Source organism: Camelina sativa, chromosome 9 (assembly GCF_000633955.1).
Source record: "Camelina sativa cultivar DH55 chromosome 9, Cs, whole genome shotgun sequence".
In the NCBI taxonomy this organism is placed as follows: domain Eukaryota; kingdom Viridiplantae; phylum Streptophyta; class Magnoliopsida; order Brassicales; family Brassicaceae; genus Camelina; species Camelina sativa.
The window spans coordinates 734,409-751,685 of record NC_025693.1 but is presented as its reverse complement, the minus strand read 5'-3'; the positions used below and the strand labels follow the sequence as shown (position 1 = coordinate 751,685).

At 37.4% G+C, this 17,277-nt stretch overlaps 6 protein-coding genes across 8 annotated transcripts; 2 read left to right on the top strand and 4 right to left on the bottom strand.

The window, feature by feature from the left end:
* Positions 1,966-3,886, top strand: LOC104710094 (plant UBX domain-containing protein 2). Its single transcript, XM_010426637.1, has 3 exons — positions 1,966-2,973; positions 3,108-3,386; positions 3,483-3,886. Exons 1-3 carry the CDS (start codon positions 2,050-2,052, stop codon positions 3,714-3,716), a joined length of 1,437 nt encoding a protein of 478 aa, XP_010424939.1. The 5' UTR covers positions 1,966-2,049; the 3' UTR covers positions 3,717-3,886.
* On the bottom strand, positions 3,851-5,185 carry LOC104710093 (putative ribosome biogenesis protein slx9-like). 2 transcript variants are annotated; one of them, XM_010426634.2, is made up of 5 exons: positions 5,124-5,185; positions 4,932-4,990; positions 4,786-4,835; positions 4,268-4,416; positions 3,851-4,175 (listed from the first exon to the last, which is right to left on the bottom strand). In XM_010426634.2, the coding sequence occupies exons 1-5, from the start codon at positions 5,141-5,143 to the stop codon at positions 3,983-3,985; spliced, it is 471 nt and encodes a 156-aa protein (XP_010424936.1). In that variant the 5' UTR covers positions 5,144-5,185; the 3' UTR covers positions 3,851-3,982. The 2 variants fall into 2 exon arrangements, with proteins under 2 accessions (XP_010424936.1, XP_010424937.1); XM_010426635.2 differs by having other exon boundaries at positions 4,268-4,413.
* LOC104710092 (glucan endo-1,3-beta-glucosidase 3) lies at positions 6,444-9,780 on the top strand. Of its 2 annotated transcripts, none has more exons than XM_019230374.1 (5): positions 6,444-6,672; positions 7,467-7,876; positions 8,445-9,288; positions 9,385-9,412; positions 9,509-9,780. In XM_019230374.1, exons 1-5 carry the CDS (start codon positions 6,615-6,617, stop codon positions 9,672-9,674), a joined length of 1,506 nt encoding a protein of 501 aa, XP_019085919.1. In that variant the 5' UTR covers positions 6,444-6,614; the 3' UTR covers positions 9,675-9,780. The 2 variants fall into 2 exon arrangements, with proteins under 2 accessions (XP_019085919.1, XP_010424935.1); XM_010426633.2 differs by having other exon boundaries at positions 7,467-8,219; positions 8,788-9,288.
* LOC104710090 (F-box protein SKIP28-like) lies at positions 9,901-11,148 on the bottom strand. The gene is made up of 3 exons (XM_010426632.2): positions 10,743-11,148; positions 10,434-10,673; positions 9,901-10,348 (listed from the first exon to the last, which is right to left on the bottom strand). Exons 1-3 carry the CDS (start codon positions 11,070-11,072, stop codon positions 10,034-10,036), a joined length of 885 nt encoding a protein of 294 aa, XP_010424934.1. The 5' UTR covers positions 11,073-11,148; the 3' UTR covers positions 9,901-10,033.
* Positions 15,874-16,449, bottom strand: LOC104714875 (glycine-rich RNA-binding protein 8-like; the record flags this gene model as incomplete). The annotated part of the gene is made up of 1 exon (XM_019230194.1): positions 15,874-16,449. A coding segment is annotated over one exon (351 nt), but the record flags the coding sequence as incomplete, so codon positions are not given.
* On the bottom strand, positions 16,373-17,024 carry LOC109125167 (glycine-rich RNA-binding protein-like). Its single transcript, XM_019230193.1, has 2 exons — positions 16,631-17,024; positions 16,373-16,452 (listed from the first exon to the last, which is right to left on the bottom strand). Coding segments are annotated over exons 1-2 (237 nt in total). The 5' UTR covers positions 16,867-17,024; the 3' UTR covers positions 16,373-16,451.

The following is a 17,277-nucleotide window of genomic DNA, read 5'->3' as shown; positions in this document are numbered from 1 at the left end:
GCTGTTCACCACCACCACAGCTCGAAGTTCTCGCCGTCGTTCACCACTACATATCAAAAGTTCACCACCGTTGCATCTCATCCTCCGTCGTTGCGTCTCATATTATAAGCCGTCGCATCTCATATCCTCTGCTGCTGCCTCTTCTCTCTGCCACCATATTCCCGATCTCCCTTTGCCATCATATCTTCTGGCGCTATTCACCTTTGCCTCCGCCGCAAACCACAATCATCGACAATACATAATATATGTCTATATAAATCTGTATTTTTTTAATTAATTTTTAATAAAAGAAATCATTATTTATTCAATAAAGAAAAATCATTATTTTCTTTATTTTGGTAACATTATCAAATTTTAAATAGATTAACGTAGTTTCTTAAAGATTATTAATTATATTTCTTTTATAATTATTTATGGTCCCTCGCAAATCCATAGCATGAATATAATTTTCTTTTTGGGACAACAAATATATAATTACTTTTAAAAATGTCGCAAATCTATAGCAATTTTTCCGAGGAATTTACTAGACATATTTTGCGAGGGATATGTTACGGAAGATTTTCCTCGTAAATTTTGCGAGGGATTTACGAGATTTTTAATTTGCGAGAAGCGATTTGCGAGGGATTGTCTTTCTTCGCAAATCCCTTGCTATAGGCTATTTGCGAGGGAATCGTTAGGAAAACTTCCCTCGTAAATAGCTTGTTTTCTTGTAGTGTATACGTTTTTTTTTCCAGTATATATAAATTTCTTTCAAAATAGTTACTCAGCGCATTCTCACTAGTAAAACCTAGGAGGTAGTGTATCCATTTCTATTATAATCAATGAAACAATTCTATTTTTATTTTTCGATTCATGTTTTATACAACTAAGTTCTGAAACCCCCTTTCATTTAATCTTAACTCATCACAACGAGTTCTAACATCCACCATGACTTAAAGTAAAATACAATGTCTCAAATGGTAGGTATAGTTGATTGAATTAGATACTAATCATATCATACTATAAAATATGAATATTTAGTATCATTATGTTTCATACAAAAAAGTAGGGGAAACAAAAGCATAATTGGTGGAACAATCGGCTTACGTGACGCACTGTCTATCATCAATTATTCCCCCCTTTTTAGGTTCTAAAGTAGATTAAAATTTGTTTGAAGTATTTAACTTCTTTTGTATTTCTTTTCATTTTATGCGTTCGATATTATCCTAGGCCAGAAAGAAGCAGCAACACTATTTTATTTTTCTGTGGATCAAACATTGTTATATATACTATTTCCTTTATCTTCAACGTTATTTTATGTGAAACAAGGGTTGCTAAAAAAATGTGCCAGTGGCAAATGTGACACTGCATCGTTAGAATCTCTCCGTTGGAATGTTAGAAAAAAAACAGATTCTTTTATATGCCTATATATATCACCACCATTCATCTCTCTACGTCAAGTAATAGCACAGTGTGGATAATAGAAGATAACTAGGTAAGGTTCAGAAGCCATTCTCTTCATGGAATGTTTGGAACAACATCAGGGAACCTAACCCGTTGGTATAACTGTAACATGACAGAAAAATTACCCACAAATTACGCAATAGAAAATTCAACTTCTTCAAAATTAAAGAGTTTTAAAAGAGAGAGAAAAAAAAAAAAAACCAAGGCTAATGGAGAAATATCAAATTAGTAATTTTNGGACACTAACGGAGAAGAATCTTCACTTGAGAAGGATCATAATAATGATAATGATATATCTGAAATTGAGAAGCTTGTGGTTGTGTATCTCTCTGGGAAGCCAAGTGAGAGCTCGGTTGATGTTTTGCTTAGGTTGTTTAAGAACATAGTTAAAGAACCTGAGAATGCTAAGTTTAGAAAGATTAGAATGAGCAATGCTAAGATTAAAGAAGCTGTTGGTGATGTTGCCGGAGGTGTTGAGCTTCTTGAGTTGGTTGGATTTGAGTTGAAAGAGGAAANCCGGAGAACAAAACAGATCATTCTCTGATTTTTCAGACACAGATTTGTACTTTGTTTTTAGCTTGAGATTACACGGAGAAGAAGAAGAAGATGGATGACGTTAAAGATAAGCTAAAAGGGTTCATGAAAAAAGTGAGTTTATCTTCTTCCTCTGGCAAATTCAAAGGCCCAGGTAGAGTTCTCGGATCTTCTTCTTCTTCTTCCTCTGCACCACCACCCGTTAACCCGATTCATAACCGGTTTAACTCTTCCCAAGCTCCTACCAATCCCACTCCTAGACCCAAACCAAATCCGAATCCGACTCCGACGCCGACGCAGTTGCCTGACAAACCCATATCCTCCGATCAGAAGATTATTAGTGGGTCTACGAAAAACCCGGATCCTGACCCGGTTCGTGCTCCTCCGCAAGACGGGTTCGACCCGTACGGTGCGTTCATAACGTCTTCGAACAGATCTCAGAACGGATACTCTCTGAATATGTTCGAGTGTCCGATCTGTAAAAATGCATTTACCTCAGAGGAAGAAGTCTCTGTTCATGTCGAGAGCTGTCTTGGAAATGGAAACACTAACGGAGAAGAATCTTCACTTGAGAAGGATCATAATAATGATAATGATATATCTGAAATTGAGAAGCTTGTGGTTGTGTATCTCTCTGGGAAGCCAAGTGAGAGCTCGGTTGATGTTTTGCTTAGGTTGTTTAAGAACATAGTTAAAGAACCTGAGAATGCTAAGTTTAGAAAGATTAGAATGAGTAACGCTAAGATTAAAGAAGCTGTTGGTGATGTTGCCGGAGGTGTTGAGCTTCTTGAGTTGGTTGGATTTGAGTTGAAAGAGGAAAATGATGAGATTTGGGCTGTTATGGATGTTCCTGGAGAAGAACAATCGAAACTGATCAGTAAAGTTGTTGGATTTCTTGAAAACAGAAAGATTGAGATGCCTAGGAAAGATGATGAGAAGTCAGTATCTTCAGCTCAGGTTGTGGAACCAGTGGCTCCAAAAAAGATTGATAGAGAGGTAAGAGTTCTTTGCTTAATCACAGTGTTGGTTATGAATCGTTTGAGTCGTTAAGGTCTTTAGATTGGGAAAGAATCTGTTTTTTAGTTTGTGAATTGATCTGAGAGTGTTGTTCTTTTGGTTTCTTGGTTCAGATTCGTGTCTTTTTCTCGGTTTCTGAAAACGTAGCATCGAGAATAGAGGTACCTGATTCGTTCTATAGTCTATCAGCCGATGAAATAAAGAGAGAAGCGGACTTACGGAGGAAAAAGATTGCGGAGTCTCAGCTTTTGATTCCAAGGTCTTATAAGGAGAAGCAAGCGAAAGCGGCTAGAAGAAGATACAAAAGAAGTATGATAAGAGTGCAGTTTCCTGATGGAGTTGTGCTTCAAGGTGTGTTTGCTCCATGGGAACCAACCATTACTCTCTATGAGGTAAAAAAATGATATCTCTTTAAAATGGCACACACAATTCTGGTTTTAGTCTTTTTAGGCAAAAGTTTTTGATGATTTTTGTTTTTTCTTTATCAGTTTGTGAGCTCTGCTTTGAAAGAACCGAGTTTGCAATTCGAGCTTCTGGATCCTGTGCTGGTCAAAAGGCGTGTGATTCCGCATACTCCACCCCCGGGACAGAAGCCGATAACTTTAGAGGACGAAGAACTTGTTCCGTCAGCACTCATCAAGTTCAGACCAATTGAAACTGACTCTATGGTGTACACAGGTCTCTGCAATGAACTCCTTGAGATCAGCGAACCACTCTCGTGATTGTTTATGTTCCACAGAAGATTTGGCTTGAACCGTAGAAAAAAAAAGTATTTACGTTTCTCTCTTTTTAAGTTGTAGTTGATGATGATTTTGTGTTTGTGATTCGAGCACATATTTATGGAAAAATTTGTGTAAGTTGCACAATAATAACAATCAGATTTGAAGACTCATCATCATGTCCAAGGACCAAAATCATGATTTTGTTTTACTACTATAACAAAACAACAAAACAAAACATAAAAGCAACTTATGTCTACAGGACAAGATTAGATTTCCATGGAATCAGCCTTTCCCTTTTTCCGATTCCTTTTCTTGCTCCCGTTTGTGTTAGTCTTCTTCTTTGGCTTCTCTTCCACCGGTGGCTGTTGACTCTGCAAATGCTGAAATATCGAACCGATTGGATCAGCTTGGAAAGCTGGATGGTCTAGAACCTTGTTCAATCTTTCCCCTTCCGTCAACCTACACACACACACACAAGACAATCCTTTCAGATGCAAATATCACAACTAAAGAAAGTTCAAATAAACCACAAAGAAAAATGGAGATTATACACAAGCTTTTGTCGCCTTTTGCAATTCATCTTCAAGTCAGGTGCAGGAAGAGCTGATTTCTGCAAAGCATTGAACTCGGGAAGAAACTCCGAGAGGTTGGAGAGATCATACGCTTTTAGTTTCTTTTGACGACTGCGGATTTTCTTCTTCTGATCAAACCATAATTAGAGTTCACCCTAATTAGCAAATGATATGCATAACAATAGCAAACAAACAACACCATAGTAGAAGTAAAGGTAGCTCATTTTTAGAAATTCCCTGCAAATTGCAGTATTGCTAACAAACAAGTTGTAACAAAGATTTATACTTTCCTCTAATGGGAAAAAATGTTCAAAGCTTTCAAATTTGCAACAAACTAAATTAGTAGAAGTAAGCTCATTATTCGAAACTCCTACAATGCCTGAACAATAACACCAAAGAACTAAACAAACGGACTCAAGTAGCAGAATAGCAAATATTCTCAACAGTTTTAAAACAAAGATTGCAACTTTCTCAAATGGGAAACATTAAGTGATTACCTTGCCAATCTCCTTTTGGACAGCCAAAGAAGTAACTGTATCTTTGACCTCTGCGTTCACAAAACAAAGTTTTCAGAGACATTGCAATTTTGATTTTTTCTTTTAGAAGAACAAAACTTTAATTTTTCGAGACAATCAGGGCTTACTTGTGTAGAATTGAAGCTTCTTATCGAACTTCTTATCAGATTTCGTAGTCACTTCCGATCTGAAAGTGAAAAATAAAGCCAGAAACTAAGCATCGGAAACTCACAATCTCGAATACAAAAACCATTCTAGAACCCAAAAAAATAATGAGCGCAGATGAATAATCGTTGGAACAAGAGAAGACAAAGCCGCACCCTTTGCTCGGTTTGCCCATTCTGTCTCTTAAACCTTCGACGACCTCAAAATTACTCTGGTTAATGGCNCTAATCCATAAAGACAAGGATTGCACTTTAATAACATCATCCACTGTTGATAAGCTTAGATCCAACAGACCAAATCTACTCCTTCTTTTTCACTTCTTCTTCTTCTTCTCCTCTTTGGTCTCGTTTCTTCTCGTTGGTCTCCTTCCCCAGATCTCATGAATCAGTTAAGCCATTTACCATTATCCCTTCTCATTCCACAATTCTCGAAGCTCCATCTGCAACCTNCTAAGTTTTTTATTAGGGTTTTAGATTTGAACAAATTTTGTGTGACTAAGACATTTTTTTGAATGCCTTGTAATTTCGGATCTTGTGACCCGACCCGGAAAAGAATAACAGTAATGTTGGGCCTTACCAGACTTATAAACCCATTATGAGCCCAAATGATAAGTACACAATAATGCGTGCTAAAAACCTTAAATCTTACATCATTTGTTTAAGCAAATCTAAAATAGAAATTTGTGTTTATTTCTGACTAACGTTTCCTTTTGGCTTTGCATGTTGACTAAAATATTAATGGCTTTGAAAGACTAAAACAACATCTATCAGTTAACATATTAACAAATATCTATTTTTATTTGATTTATCTTCAACATTGATGACCATGTATTCAAGTAAAATTTGTAGAGATACGAACCTTATTTCGACCCAAAATGGCAAGAAGAATATAACAAGGAAAAAATGAGAAAAGATGAGCAACAAAAAAGACTGACAAAAGCAACCCAAAAAAAAAGTTCCAGCCTGTAAATAATTAAGGAATCTCTCATATAAATTCTTTATAGGAAAAAAACACAAAATAGTTGACAAAAGAAAAAAAAAACACATAAAATAAATGATTACTCGTGTGGTATATAAATAGTAGAGACTCAAAATTAAAACTAAAAACGATTTTTTAAAAAAAAATGCATAGATGACCGTTGAACTGAATCAACTGTGAATCACTGCCACTACAGAGAACAATTAAGATTCACAACGACAAAAAAAATCTATTTATCATAAATTTGAAAAAAACAACAAAAGAATCCTATAACATTTATTAAAGGGTGATTGGTAAGTAGGAGTATATAAAAGCTTGTAGTTTCAATTAAACGAAAATATAAGCAATTTTTCTCCACCGAACAAAAAAATAATTGTTATTTAGTGGTACGATACATCTTTTTCAGCAAAAATAAAAATAAAAATAAGTAAATCAGAAACCCACCTTTAGGCTTTAGGCATCAGTTTATATATAAATCTTTTGAAGTGAACTGATTCTTAATTTTCTCTCACTTTTCTTTTGCTATTTCTATTTTTAAATAAATATTTTTTTTTGTCTTGGTTGGATTTTGTTCTCGTGGGTTACTTCAGAGAGAACCTCGAGACCTGTCTTGTCTTTATGCTTCAGAAGCAAAATCAAAGCATCTCCCAAGATTTGAAGCTCCATCAATGGCTTCCCTTCTTCTCCTTTTCCTTTTCCTCTTTGCAAGTTCTGCTCTCTCCCAAGGTATAACAAAATTTCTTCTCTTAACTAATTTCTTCAAAAATCAACTGAAAGAAACCCATTTCTTGATTAAATCTGTTGATTTTTTTCTATGTTTCTTCTCTCACTCTTGCATAGAATCTTCTTCTTCTTCTACTACTTTAGTGGTTAAAAAGTTTGTCTGTTTCTTTGTGTGTTCTTTCACTTGAAGGATCTCTCTGTGGTTAGACTGAATATTTATGGTTTACTAAATAGAAAATGTGGTGCCTTCATTTTGTAAATCTTTCTTTGGTAACAACTCCACAACTGTCTCCCTTTGATGCCAAAACAGTCTGATATTTTCAAGGATTTATTATGTTCTTTTTTCTTTTTAGATGATTCTGGGTTATTCTTCATTTCTGTAAGGGTTTTTACTTTTCCCTAAGTAAAGAACTAAAGATGAAGACTTTAATTGAAAATTTTAGTTTTTTTAATAATAAGGGGTTATTCCAATCTTGCCATCTTTTTAATGGGAATGAGAATCTCAAGATATTGCATCCCAGCTCATATGCTTCCCAAGTAGTACTCTGCTATCTAACTGGACCAAAGTGTCCTCGGAGCTGGTTGAATCCTTACCCTTCATTCTAAGGGCATTTTCGATTTTTGCGCACAAGCCAATGGCTTCTCTTTTTGTGTTTCCACATACTTAGAATTGATTTTTGACTCTTTGCATTAGCATTTGGTTTTAATGCTTATTGAAAATTGGACCGACCAGTTGACGGATTATCATGTGAAATGTCTCGCAGCATATGCTAAGTTTGTTCTGTCATATATTTCAGATTCTTTAATCGGTGTGAATATCGGCACGGAAGTGACAAACATGCCAAGTCCAACACAAGTAGTAGCACTCCTCAAATCACAAAATATCAACCGCGTACGCCTCTACGACGCAGACCGCTCAATGCTTCTCGCGTTTGCTCACACCGGCATTCAAGTTATAATCTCAGTACCAAACGAACAGCTTCTCGGTATCAGCCAATCAAATGCAACCGCAGCCAACTGGGTCACTAGAAACGTAGCCGCTTATTACCCTGCCACCAACATTACCACTATCGCTGTCGGGTCAGAAGTCCTAACCAGCCTATCAAATGCAGCTTCTGTCCTCGTCTCAGCCCTCAAATACATCCAAGCTGCTCTCGTCACCGCCAATCTCGACCGTCAGATCAAAGTATCGACCCCGCACTCTTCAACCATCATTCTTGATTCTTTCCCTCCTTCGCAAGCTTTCTTCAACAAGACTTGGGATCCAGTCATCGTTCCTCTCCTCAAATTCCTACAGTCCACGGGATCGCCATTGCTGCTCAACGTTTACCCTTATTTCGACTATGTTCAGTCCAATGGAGTTATACCGCTTGACTACGCGCTTTTTCAGCCTCTCCAAGCCAACAAAGAAGCTGTAGACGCCAACACATTGTTACATTACACTAATGTTTTTGATGCAATCGTCGACGCAGCTTATTTTGCAATGTCCTATCTTAACTTCACCAACATTCCAATCGTGGTCACAGAATCTGGATGGCCATCTAAAGGAGGCCCGTCTGAGCACGACGCAACTGTAGAGAACGCAAACACTTACAATAGCAATTTGATCCAGCACGTGATCAACAAGACTGGAACACCAAAACACCCGGGAACTGCAGTTACTGCATACATATACGAGCTTTACAATGAAGATTCGAGGCCGGGACCTGTATCTGAGAAGAACTGGGGGCTGTTTAATACAAACGGGACTCCGGTTTACACTTTGCGTTTGGCGNGCCATCATTCTTGATTCTTTCCCTCCCTCGCAAGCTTTCTTCAACAAGACTTGGGATCCAGTTATTGTTCCTCTCCTCAAATTCCTACAGTCCACGGGATCGCCATTGCTGCTCAACGTTTACCCTTATTTCGACTATGTTCAGTCCAATGGAGTTATACCGCTTGACTACGCGCTTTTTCAGCCTCTCCAAGCCAACAAAGAAGCTGTAGACGCCAACACGTTGTTACATTACACAAATGTTTTTGATGCAATCGTCGACGCAGCTTATTTTGCAATGTCCTATCTTAACTTCACCAACATTCCAATCGTGGTCACAGAATCTGGATGGCCATCTAAAGGAGGCCCGTCTGAGCACGACGCAACTGTAGAGAACGCAAACACTTACAATAGCAACTTGATACAGCACGTGATCAACAAAACCGGAACGCCAAAACACCCCGGAACTGCAGTTACTACATACATTTACGAGCTTTACAATGAAGATTCGAGGCCAGGACCAGTATCTGAGAAGAACTGGGGGCTGTTTAATACAAACGGGACTCCGGTTTACACTTTGCGTTTGGCGGGTGCAGGGGCTATTCTGGCGAATGATACAACAAATCAAACGTTTTGTATAGCGAAGGAAAAAGTTGATAAAAAGATGCTTCAGGCAGCTCTAGATTGGGCTTGCGGTCCAGGGAAAGTCGATTGCTCTGCATTGATGCAGGGAGAGTCCTGTTATGAACCCGATGATGTGGTTGCACATTCCACTTATGCGTTTAATTCTTATTACCAGAAGATGGGGAAAGCTTTAGGAAGCTGTGATTTCAAAGGAGTTGCTACAGTCACCACAACTGATCCAAGTATGTGAACACTATCATTCACCTCTTTGCAAATGAATATACCTATTGCCTTTGTATCTGAAAATTGACTTTCTGTTCTTTTGATTGTCTCTGTAGGTCGAGGAACATGCGTGTTCCCTGGAAGGTAACATTCTTATTCTTCTTCTCACAAAAGATTAAATTTTAATATCCAAACGAATCAAGCTCACTTCTTTTGCATCGACATCTCTACATTTTGCAGTGCGAAAAGCAATCAGACACTTGGAAACAACACCATGGCACTGGCCCCTTCAGCGAACTCTACAACCTCTGGATGTATCCCAAAGTACTATCATCACCCTCACGCATCTTTCGCTGACTTAACATTACTCTCCCTACTACTGATCGTTGCCTTAGTATTCTTGTAGAAACTCTGAAAGAACAACAACTCTCGATTCTTGTTTCTCTAAAAATTTAACTTCTTTCTTTGCAACACTTGAGAGACAGAAAAAAGAGCTCGGTGGTTTTGTTCTCTCTGTGTCTAGCTGTCTACCCAGTTTTGTTGACCATCTTCTTTAACAAGAAGTTCATGGAGGGTATAGCCTGTAGGTTCTCGGCTTCAAGATCATCGATGATTGTAAACTAATTCCTGTGTTGAAAGCTTGGACTCTTTCTTTTTTTTACTTTTACTCCATGAACGTCTCTGAATATATCACAATCCAAAGCTTTTCATATACAAAAAAAAAAGAGACAAAGTTGCAGAGAGAACAAGTTGCAATCCAAGCTTTTAGATTTGATAGTCAACTTCATATGGGTTTGTACCTGCCCTATAGTAACAAGCTTCACATTCAAACGAAGGTCTCGCCACAGCATCAGTGGTTGCAATCTCATGTCGACGACTACTGTGATTTGTGCAGTAAGGTTTGTTACAGAACCTGCACTTGGGAAGCACAAGCCAGCATTCAAGACACAGAACGTCGTCATTACCACACGCTGCTTCTTGACTCTCAGTTTCAGGTCCAAGGCACACAGAACACTCTGCACATCTAGGGATACAAAGCCAGCATCCCCGGCACTTGCGTTCATTCGTTTGCTTCCGGTTCTTCAACCCAAGAAAACACATGATATTATTAGTAGTATTATAAGAGTCTCAACTCAATCATCTCTAACTTGAGAGTTTTACTTACACATGACTCTCTTGAGCAAGGCGGGATCATCCTTACTTCATCGCATTTGGGACAGACCTCGAGGTCGATCGTTCCTCCCTCGGAAGAAAGGTAAGTCAAAAGTGATGAGAGATGTTGTTTAGTGAAGCCATTGACACCATTGATGTGAAGTGTCTCCAACTTATGATTGTTCTTGGACATGCTTACAACACATTCCATGATTCCTTCTGGAGTCAATCCCGAGCATCCCGGCACAATTATCTGAGAGAAGAGAGTTTCATATTCCAATTCCAGATAGATCTAAAACTCTAGGGTTCTAAATTTGGTTACCTTAGAGATGAGAGGATTCGAATCCACCACACGTCGGAGGCCCTTGTCGGTAACCCTAAGACAACGGCGGAGAATCAGAGTCTTGAGCTTTCCGGCGGATTTGGAAGTGATTTCCGATAGAATATCATCGGTAAGACGAGAGCTCAGCGGTGGTTCAACGGCGATGTTTGTCCACAAGGCGGTTTCATCTCTGATCGCGTCTCTGAGCGATCGCGAAACGCGAGTCATGGAGAGAAGCTCGAACAACGAAGGAAGATAAGGAAGAACTATCAACAAAACCTCGCGAGCTGATCTCCATTCTTCTTCTTCTTCTTCTTCCTCTGTCTTCATCAGTTTTGCTCTGCGCTTTTTTTTTTTCTTATCCTTTGAGCGACGATCAGATGAATCAATGCCACTCACTCGCAAACTTCTTACAAATGTTTGAATTATGTAATAATACCTCTTTTACTCGCCGAGAAGAGCTATTTGGGCTGCTTTGCCTTCAGCCCAGTTTTTCTTGTGGATTATAACACGTTGGGCCTAAAGCCCATACATAATTCTGCAAGTGATTTGATTTATTGTTTAGGAACTTCAAAACTTCCAAATTTGTGGAAGTAAGTAAGGTTTACTAGGGAGTTTTCCGCACACTTGTGCGGGCAAAAACTTTTTTAAAATAATTGTTATCTAAATTTTTTTTTGTGGTAAAATACATTACTAATTAAATTCTTTTATACGTTTTTGTGGATAAATATATTTTAACAAAATAGTTCAACTAATTTAACAAACCAAAAAGTACATTAATTCTAAGACTAAAAAGAATTCTAACAAAAATGTAAATGAAAAAAAAATTGACCAAAAGAGACGCTATGATTTAATTTTCAATAATAAGAAACGGAAATAGATTTTCTAATATAAATATAAAGTAATATAGTTAGGGGAGTTACCCGCGAGCATTCGCAACCAAATGTAATTAACAAAATTAATTTAAAATATATGTAGGTTAGCATCAGATAACTTACCATTCGTGGACATTATATTGGGGTATAACTACAATAAAAATAGGTTTATATTCATGCTAAAATCAGTTTAAAAAATAATAATATTTTAAAATTATAAATACAGTTAGAAATTCAATTCATGAAAACAGTAAAGCATATCAATAGCATCTCACCATAGATAAACAATCAAAATCACATAATAGTAAATTCGATTCATTAGAATCGAATGTTATGACTGAGTGCCTCTATATTGATAACAATTTTAAAAATAGAAATTTTCTCGAAACAAATATTTATAATAGATCATAGTATTTTTTTCATTTTTTTAAAATGGTAAATGGGATATGAATATTTGATTTCCAATTTTTTTTCTAATTTTTGTTTAAAAAAAAATTATTTGTGTTTATTTTCATTAGTTTTTTTTTTCTAATTTGTTTTCTTTGATCCTCCTCCTAATTATAATTGTCAGGATCTTCTATCTTATTTAGAGTCTTTGTTCATCCTTTTAGTGATGGAGATTTGTAGCAACCTTATGAGATTTTTTCGGGACTATAGAAAATTGTGCCATATCTTCAATTTAAATAGATATTTGTAGTATATCTTCTTGAGTTTTTTTAGTTCATTCTATCGAAGTCCAACTTTAATAATTATCTATAAGAATTTAATATTTTCAAAAATATAAAAATTTTTCGAAACAAATATTTACAAATATTCTAATATTTATTTTATATTTTTAAAAATTTTAAATGGGATATGAATATTTCGGCTTCTTGAGTTAACATGAAATTTGGCAACCAAATGCCTCGATAGTTCTACTATTTTCTGATCTGCTTTCTTCCCAACTGGAAATGTAGATTGTATACATTCGATAAGCCTCCACACATTTGTTAATAGAGACATTTGAAAATTTCCTTGGGATGTAATCATCACTTTCCACTTTGGAAATGTAAAAAAATATATAATGTGTTAGGGTTGAAATCGTGCAACCAACGTTCTCCGATCAATTATATAAAGCTTGATCGGCTGATAGTTCCATATTTTAGTTTGGTTACGTATGTTACTTATTACTGATTTATTTGAAATATTTTCAAAACATGGGTATGAAGATGATATGCTATACGGTCAACTTAATTATAAGTCAACCGAGTAAATTATTTTTGATCGGAAAAGAAAAACGTCAAGTCTGGTTTAGGGGGAAACTTATAATTTTAGTGAACAACATGCAAATTAACATTTCGTTCTAGACAAAGACGACTTCTTAAACCAAGCCAAATGGGTGACACAGAACCATGTTATAATTTTGAGAGAAGAGAATAACAAAATAGAGTAAGAGACCTTTGTCTCTTTTAGAAGATAAGAACAAATTTAAACTTCGATCAACTGAAACTTGTTACATACATCAACAACAAATCCGTTTTATATAGAAAACAAACAGACACTACATCATAATGAGTTGTGTCTCTTAGAACTTGTGACTCTTGGATGAAACGTCACAAACCAAAACGTCACGACTTAAATGTTTATTAAAATAATAAGAACACAAAGTAGTATCAACCAACACTCTCTCTTAATTGAGTTTCCCACTAACTCCAATCTTGCTTTAACGTTTTTCAGACCTTGTTGTGCTTAATGAACTTCTCTATTTCCAGGTAATTAATGACATCTCTTCTCCATGACTCCATCTGGTTAGAGCTAACTCTTTTTCTTTCAAACAGGCTGTTGCACCGTGTGAATTTCTTTCTCAAAAACATCAAACCTTTTTTGCTAAGAAGCCTTCTTCTGTTTTGTACAAATAGACGATTTCTCACGTTGGAACCTTTGGTTTTTTTTCACTTTTTTTTTTGTTATGTGCAAACCTTCTCCAAGTATTCTTCAAACTTTCACCATGTGAGTTACGTCACGTGTTTTCCGTGATCTTCATCGGCTGATCTTGCAACCTTCTTCCACTCTTTATTCTCTAAGTGAACTATTTTCTTATTGCCTTTTGCAACTGGCTGCTTCTCCCTTTTCTCTCTTACGTAAGCAGCTCCTTTCTTGCTTGATGACTTACTTTGATCACCATCACATTCACGTCTCTGTGACGTCTCGTGCGTGAAACATTTTCATATCTTCTTCGGTTATCTTATCAACCGGTTTATGCTCCATTTTTCTCTGAGGTAAGCATCCTCCTTTAGTGCTTGGTGTCTCCTTTTGATGAGCATAAAGTGCTCCATTTTCTTTTCTGAGGTAAACATCCTCTTTTGCTCCATTTTTTCTATGAGGTAAGCATCCTCCTTTATTGTTTGGTATCACTCTTTGAACACCATCACGTCTCCTTTCCTAAGTGGTCTTGCTCTGTTCATCCAACAGGCAGCTTCTCTGTGTTGACGTCTTTCTTTCAAACTCAACACCACTTTTTGCTAATTCGTCATACTCTGTCTCTTCAAAAGTGGCTTCTCCGTCTGGTTCCGTTGAAGAAATCTTCTGATTCTCAACTTCATCGAGTGATGTCTTCTTTGCATCCTTGTGATATACCAAGACATTGTTGAACAAAGTTTCAGAACTCTCCATTCACAACTTCATCTCCACATCTATGGTCTCCATTGCCTTTTTGAGAAGATTTTTTATCTCCTTCATCCCTTTGGAGCTTCACGTACTACTTGTGAAAATAATGGTGCTGTTTGTGAAGGTTGATAGTACTCTCTCTTGTCACCACCATCTTTTCCTATTTTGATCTTCGTTTCTTCTTCTTCTTCTCACCCTTGGTTTGTTGTCTCCATCTTTCTCTTCTTCTTGCAACATAATTTTTCTTATTTTTGTTTTGCTTGGACAGGCTCCAAGACCAACATAANGAGCATAAAGTGCTCCATTTTCTTTTCTGAGGTAAACATCCTCTTTTGCTCCATTTTTTCTATGAGGTAAGCATCCTCCTTTATTGTTTGGTATCACTCTTTGAACACCATCACGTCTCCTTTCCTAAGTGGTCTTGCTCTGTTCATCCAACAGGCAGCTTCTCTGTGTTGACGTCTTTCTTTCAAACTCAACACCACTTTTTGCTAATTCGTCATACTCTGTCTCTTCAAAAGTGGCTTCTCCGTCTGGTTCCGTTGAAGAAATCTTCTGATTCTCAACTTCATCGAGTGATGTCTTCTTTGCATCCTTGTGATATACCAAGACATTGTTGAACAAAGTTTCAGAACTCTCCATTCACAACTTCATCTCCACATCTATGGTCTCCATTGCCTTTTTGAGAAGATTTTTTATCTCCTTCATCCCTTTGGAGCTTCACGTACTACTTGTGAAAATAATGGTGCTGTTTGTGAAGGTTGATAGTACTCTCTCTTGTCACCACCATCTTTTCCTATTTTGATCTTCGTTTCTTCTTCTTCTTCTCACCCTTGGTTTGTTGTCTCCATCTTTCTCTTCTTCTTGCAACATAATTTTTCTTATTTTTGTTTTGCTTGGACAGGCTCCAAGACCAACATAAGCTCTGATACCATGTTCTAATTTTGAGAGAAGATAATAATAAAACAGAGTAAGAGAACTTTGTCTCTTTTTGAAGATAAGAACAAATAAAAACTTCGATCAACTAAAACTTGTTACATACATCAACAACAGAACTGTTTTATATAGAAAACAAACAGACACTACATCATAATGAGTTNCTCTTCAAAAGTGGCTTCTCCGTCTGGTTCCGTTGAAGAAATCTTCTGATTCTCAACTTCATCGAGTGATGTCTTCTTTGCATCCTTGTGATATACCAAGACATTGTTGAACAAAGTTTCAGAACTCTCCATTCACAATTTCATCTCCACATCTATGGTCTCCATTGCCTTTTTGAGAAGATTTTTTATCTCCTTCATCCCTTTGGAGCTTCACGTACTACTTGTGAAAATAATGGTGCTGTTTGTGAAGGTTGATAGTACTCTCTCTTGTCACCACCATCTTTTCCTATTTTGATCTTCGTTTCTTCTTCTTCTTCTCACCCTTGGTTTGTTGTCTCCATCTTTCTCTTCTTCTTGCAACATAATTTTTCTTATTTTTGTTTTGCTTGGACAGGCTCCAAGACCAACATAAGCTCTGATACCATGTTCTAATTTTGAGAGAAGATAATAATAAAACAGAGTAAGAGAACTTTGTCTCTTTTTGAAGATAAGAACAAATAAAAACTTCGATCAACTAAAACTTGTTACATACATCAACAACAGAACTGTTTTATATAGAAAACAAACAGACACTACATCATAATGAGTTGTGTCTCTTAGAACTTGTGACTCTTGGATGAAACGTCACCAACCAAAACGTCACGACTTAAACTTTGCAACTCTGAAACTCAATTATCAACCAACAAACCAAATCTAAACCAAGCACAGAGCAGCACCAAACCACACTATCTTCAACTACCAGCCACTGCCACCGTCACCGCTTCCTCCGTAGCCACCATCACCTCCTCCGTAATCGCTACCGCCTTCACGGTGACCACTGTATCCACCTCGGCCACTGCCGCCTCCACCAGATCCGTAACCACCGCTACGTCTCTCGTAACCACCACCACTATGGTAACCACCACTGCCGCCACCACGGCCTCCTCCACCACCGCCGCTTCCTCGGGACTGTGCCTCATTCACAATGATGGTACGGCCATCAAGCTCTTTCCCGTTTATTTTTTCAATAACATCCCTCATGGATTTCTCGTCCTTGAAGGTGACAAATCCGAATCCCCTTGACCTTCCAGCCTCACGATCGTTAATGATCTGTAAACAAAAATCAAAGAGAATCACACAAATCAGCAAAAAACCAGTCGAAGACGACTTATTAAAAAACCCTAAACCCTAAACCCTAAAACCAGAATCAAACCAAACCAAAAGGGTGACACAGAACCAAATCTAAACCAAACACAGAGCAGCACCAAACCACACTATCTTCAATTACCAGCCACTGCCACCATCACCGCTTCCTCTGTAGCCACCATCACCTCCTCCATAACCGCTACCGCCTTCACGACGACCTCCGTATCCACATCGGCCACCATCACTTCCTCCGTAGCCACCATCACCTCCTCTGTAACCGCTACCGCCTTCACGACGACCACCGTATCCACATCGGCCACCATCACTTCCTCCGTAACCGCTGTTGAAGTTCTGCTCTTGTATTACACCAGAAGCCATTGCTTCAAATACAGAGCATGGTAGAGAAAAAACTGAGAATGAAAAAGTGAAAAACTTCTCAATTATTCTCGACAACTTTTAAAATAAGAAAAGATCCACCTTATGTAGTTTTCCTAAAGACACAAAGCAACCGTTGCAACTTCCTACACTAACAACGCTTCGTAACATTTCACGTTTTACACATAACATTTGACTTTACAACAGTCCCTCTTAATTGAGTTTTGCTCTTCACTACGTTTCTTTTTTAATTCGTCACAACTTTGGTCTTCAAAAGCGTAGAGTGGCATCTTGCCTCCCTCTTGATCGAATGCTTCCCACACTTCAATTCTTCTACTCATTCATTCCATTTTTGTTTCAAATTTCCTATGACCTCTTTCACGTTGTGTTTGAATTCTCCATGACCTCTTTCAT

What these genes read in the sequence shown, in the direction of transcription:
- LOC104710094 (XM_010426637.1), top strand. Translation starts at nt 2,050, where the DNA reads ATGGATGACGTTAAAGATAAGCTAAAAGGGTTCATGAAAAAAGTGAGT. An exon ending in CAAAAAAGATTGATAGAGAG is followed by an intron (nt 2,974 to 3,107) that starts GTAAGAGTTCTT and finishes TTCTTGGTTCAG; the next exon opens with ATTCGTGTCTTTTTCTCGGT. An exon ending in CAACCATTACTCTCTATGAG is followed by an intron (nt 3,387 to 3,482) that starts GTAAAAAAATGA and finishes TTTCTTTATCAG; the next exon opens with TTTGTGAGCTCTGCTTTGAA.
- LOC104710093 (XM_010426634.2), bottom strand. Translation starts at nt 5,143, where the DNA reads ATGGGCAAACCGAGCAAAGG. An exon ending in ATGGGCAAACCGAGCAAAGG is followed by an intron (nt 4,991 to 5,123) that starts GTGCGGCTTTGT and finishes TTTCACTTTCAG; the next exon opens with ATCGGAAGTGACTACGAAAT. An exon ending in TCCAAAAGGAGATTGGCAAG is followed by an intron (nt 4,417 to 4,785) that starts GTAATCACTTAA and finishes TGGTTTGATCAG; the next exon opens with AAGAAGAAAATCCGCAGTCG.
- LOC104710092 (XM_019230374.1), top strand. Translation starts at nt 6,615, where the DNA reads ATGGCTTCCCTTCTTCTCCTTTTCCTTTTCCTCTTTGCAAGTTCTGCT. An exon ending in AGTCACCACAACTGATCCAA is followed by an intron (nt 9,289 to 9,384) that starts GTATGTGAACAC and finishes TTGTCTCTGTAG; the next exon opens with GTCGAGGAACATGCGTGTTC. An exon ending in ACATGCGTGTTCCCTGGAAG is followed by an intron (nt 9,413 to 9,508) that starts GTAACATTCTTA and finishes TACATTTTGCAG; the next exon opens with TGCGAAAAGCAATCAGACAC.
- LOC104710090 (XM_010426632.2), bottom strand. Translation starts at nt 11,072, where the DNA reads ATGAAGACAGAGGAAGAAGAAGAAGAAGAAGAATGGAGATCAGCTCGC. An exon ending in CGAATCCTCTCATCTCTAAG is followed by an intron (nt 10,674 to 10,742) that starts GTAACCAAATTT and finishes CTCTTCTCTCAG; the next exon opens with ATAATTGTGCCGGGATGCTC. An exon ending in CTTGCTCAAGAGAGTCATGT is followed by an intron (nt 10,349 to 10,433) that starts GTAAGTAAAACT and finishes CTTGGGTTGAAG; the next exon opens with AACCGGAAGCAAACGAATGA.
- LOC109125167 (XM_019230193.1), bottom strand. Translation starts at nt 16,866, where the DNA reads ATGGCTTCTGGTGTAATACAAGAGCAGAACTTCAACAGCGGTTACGGA.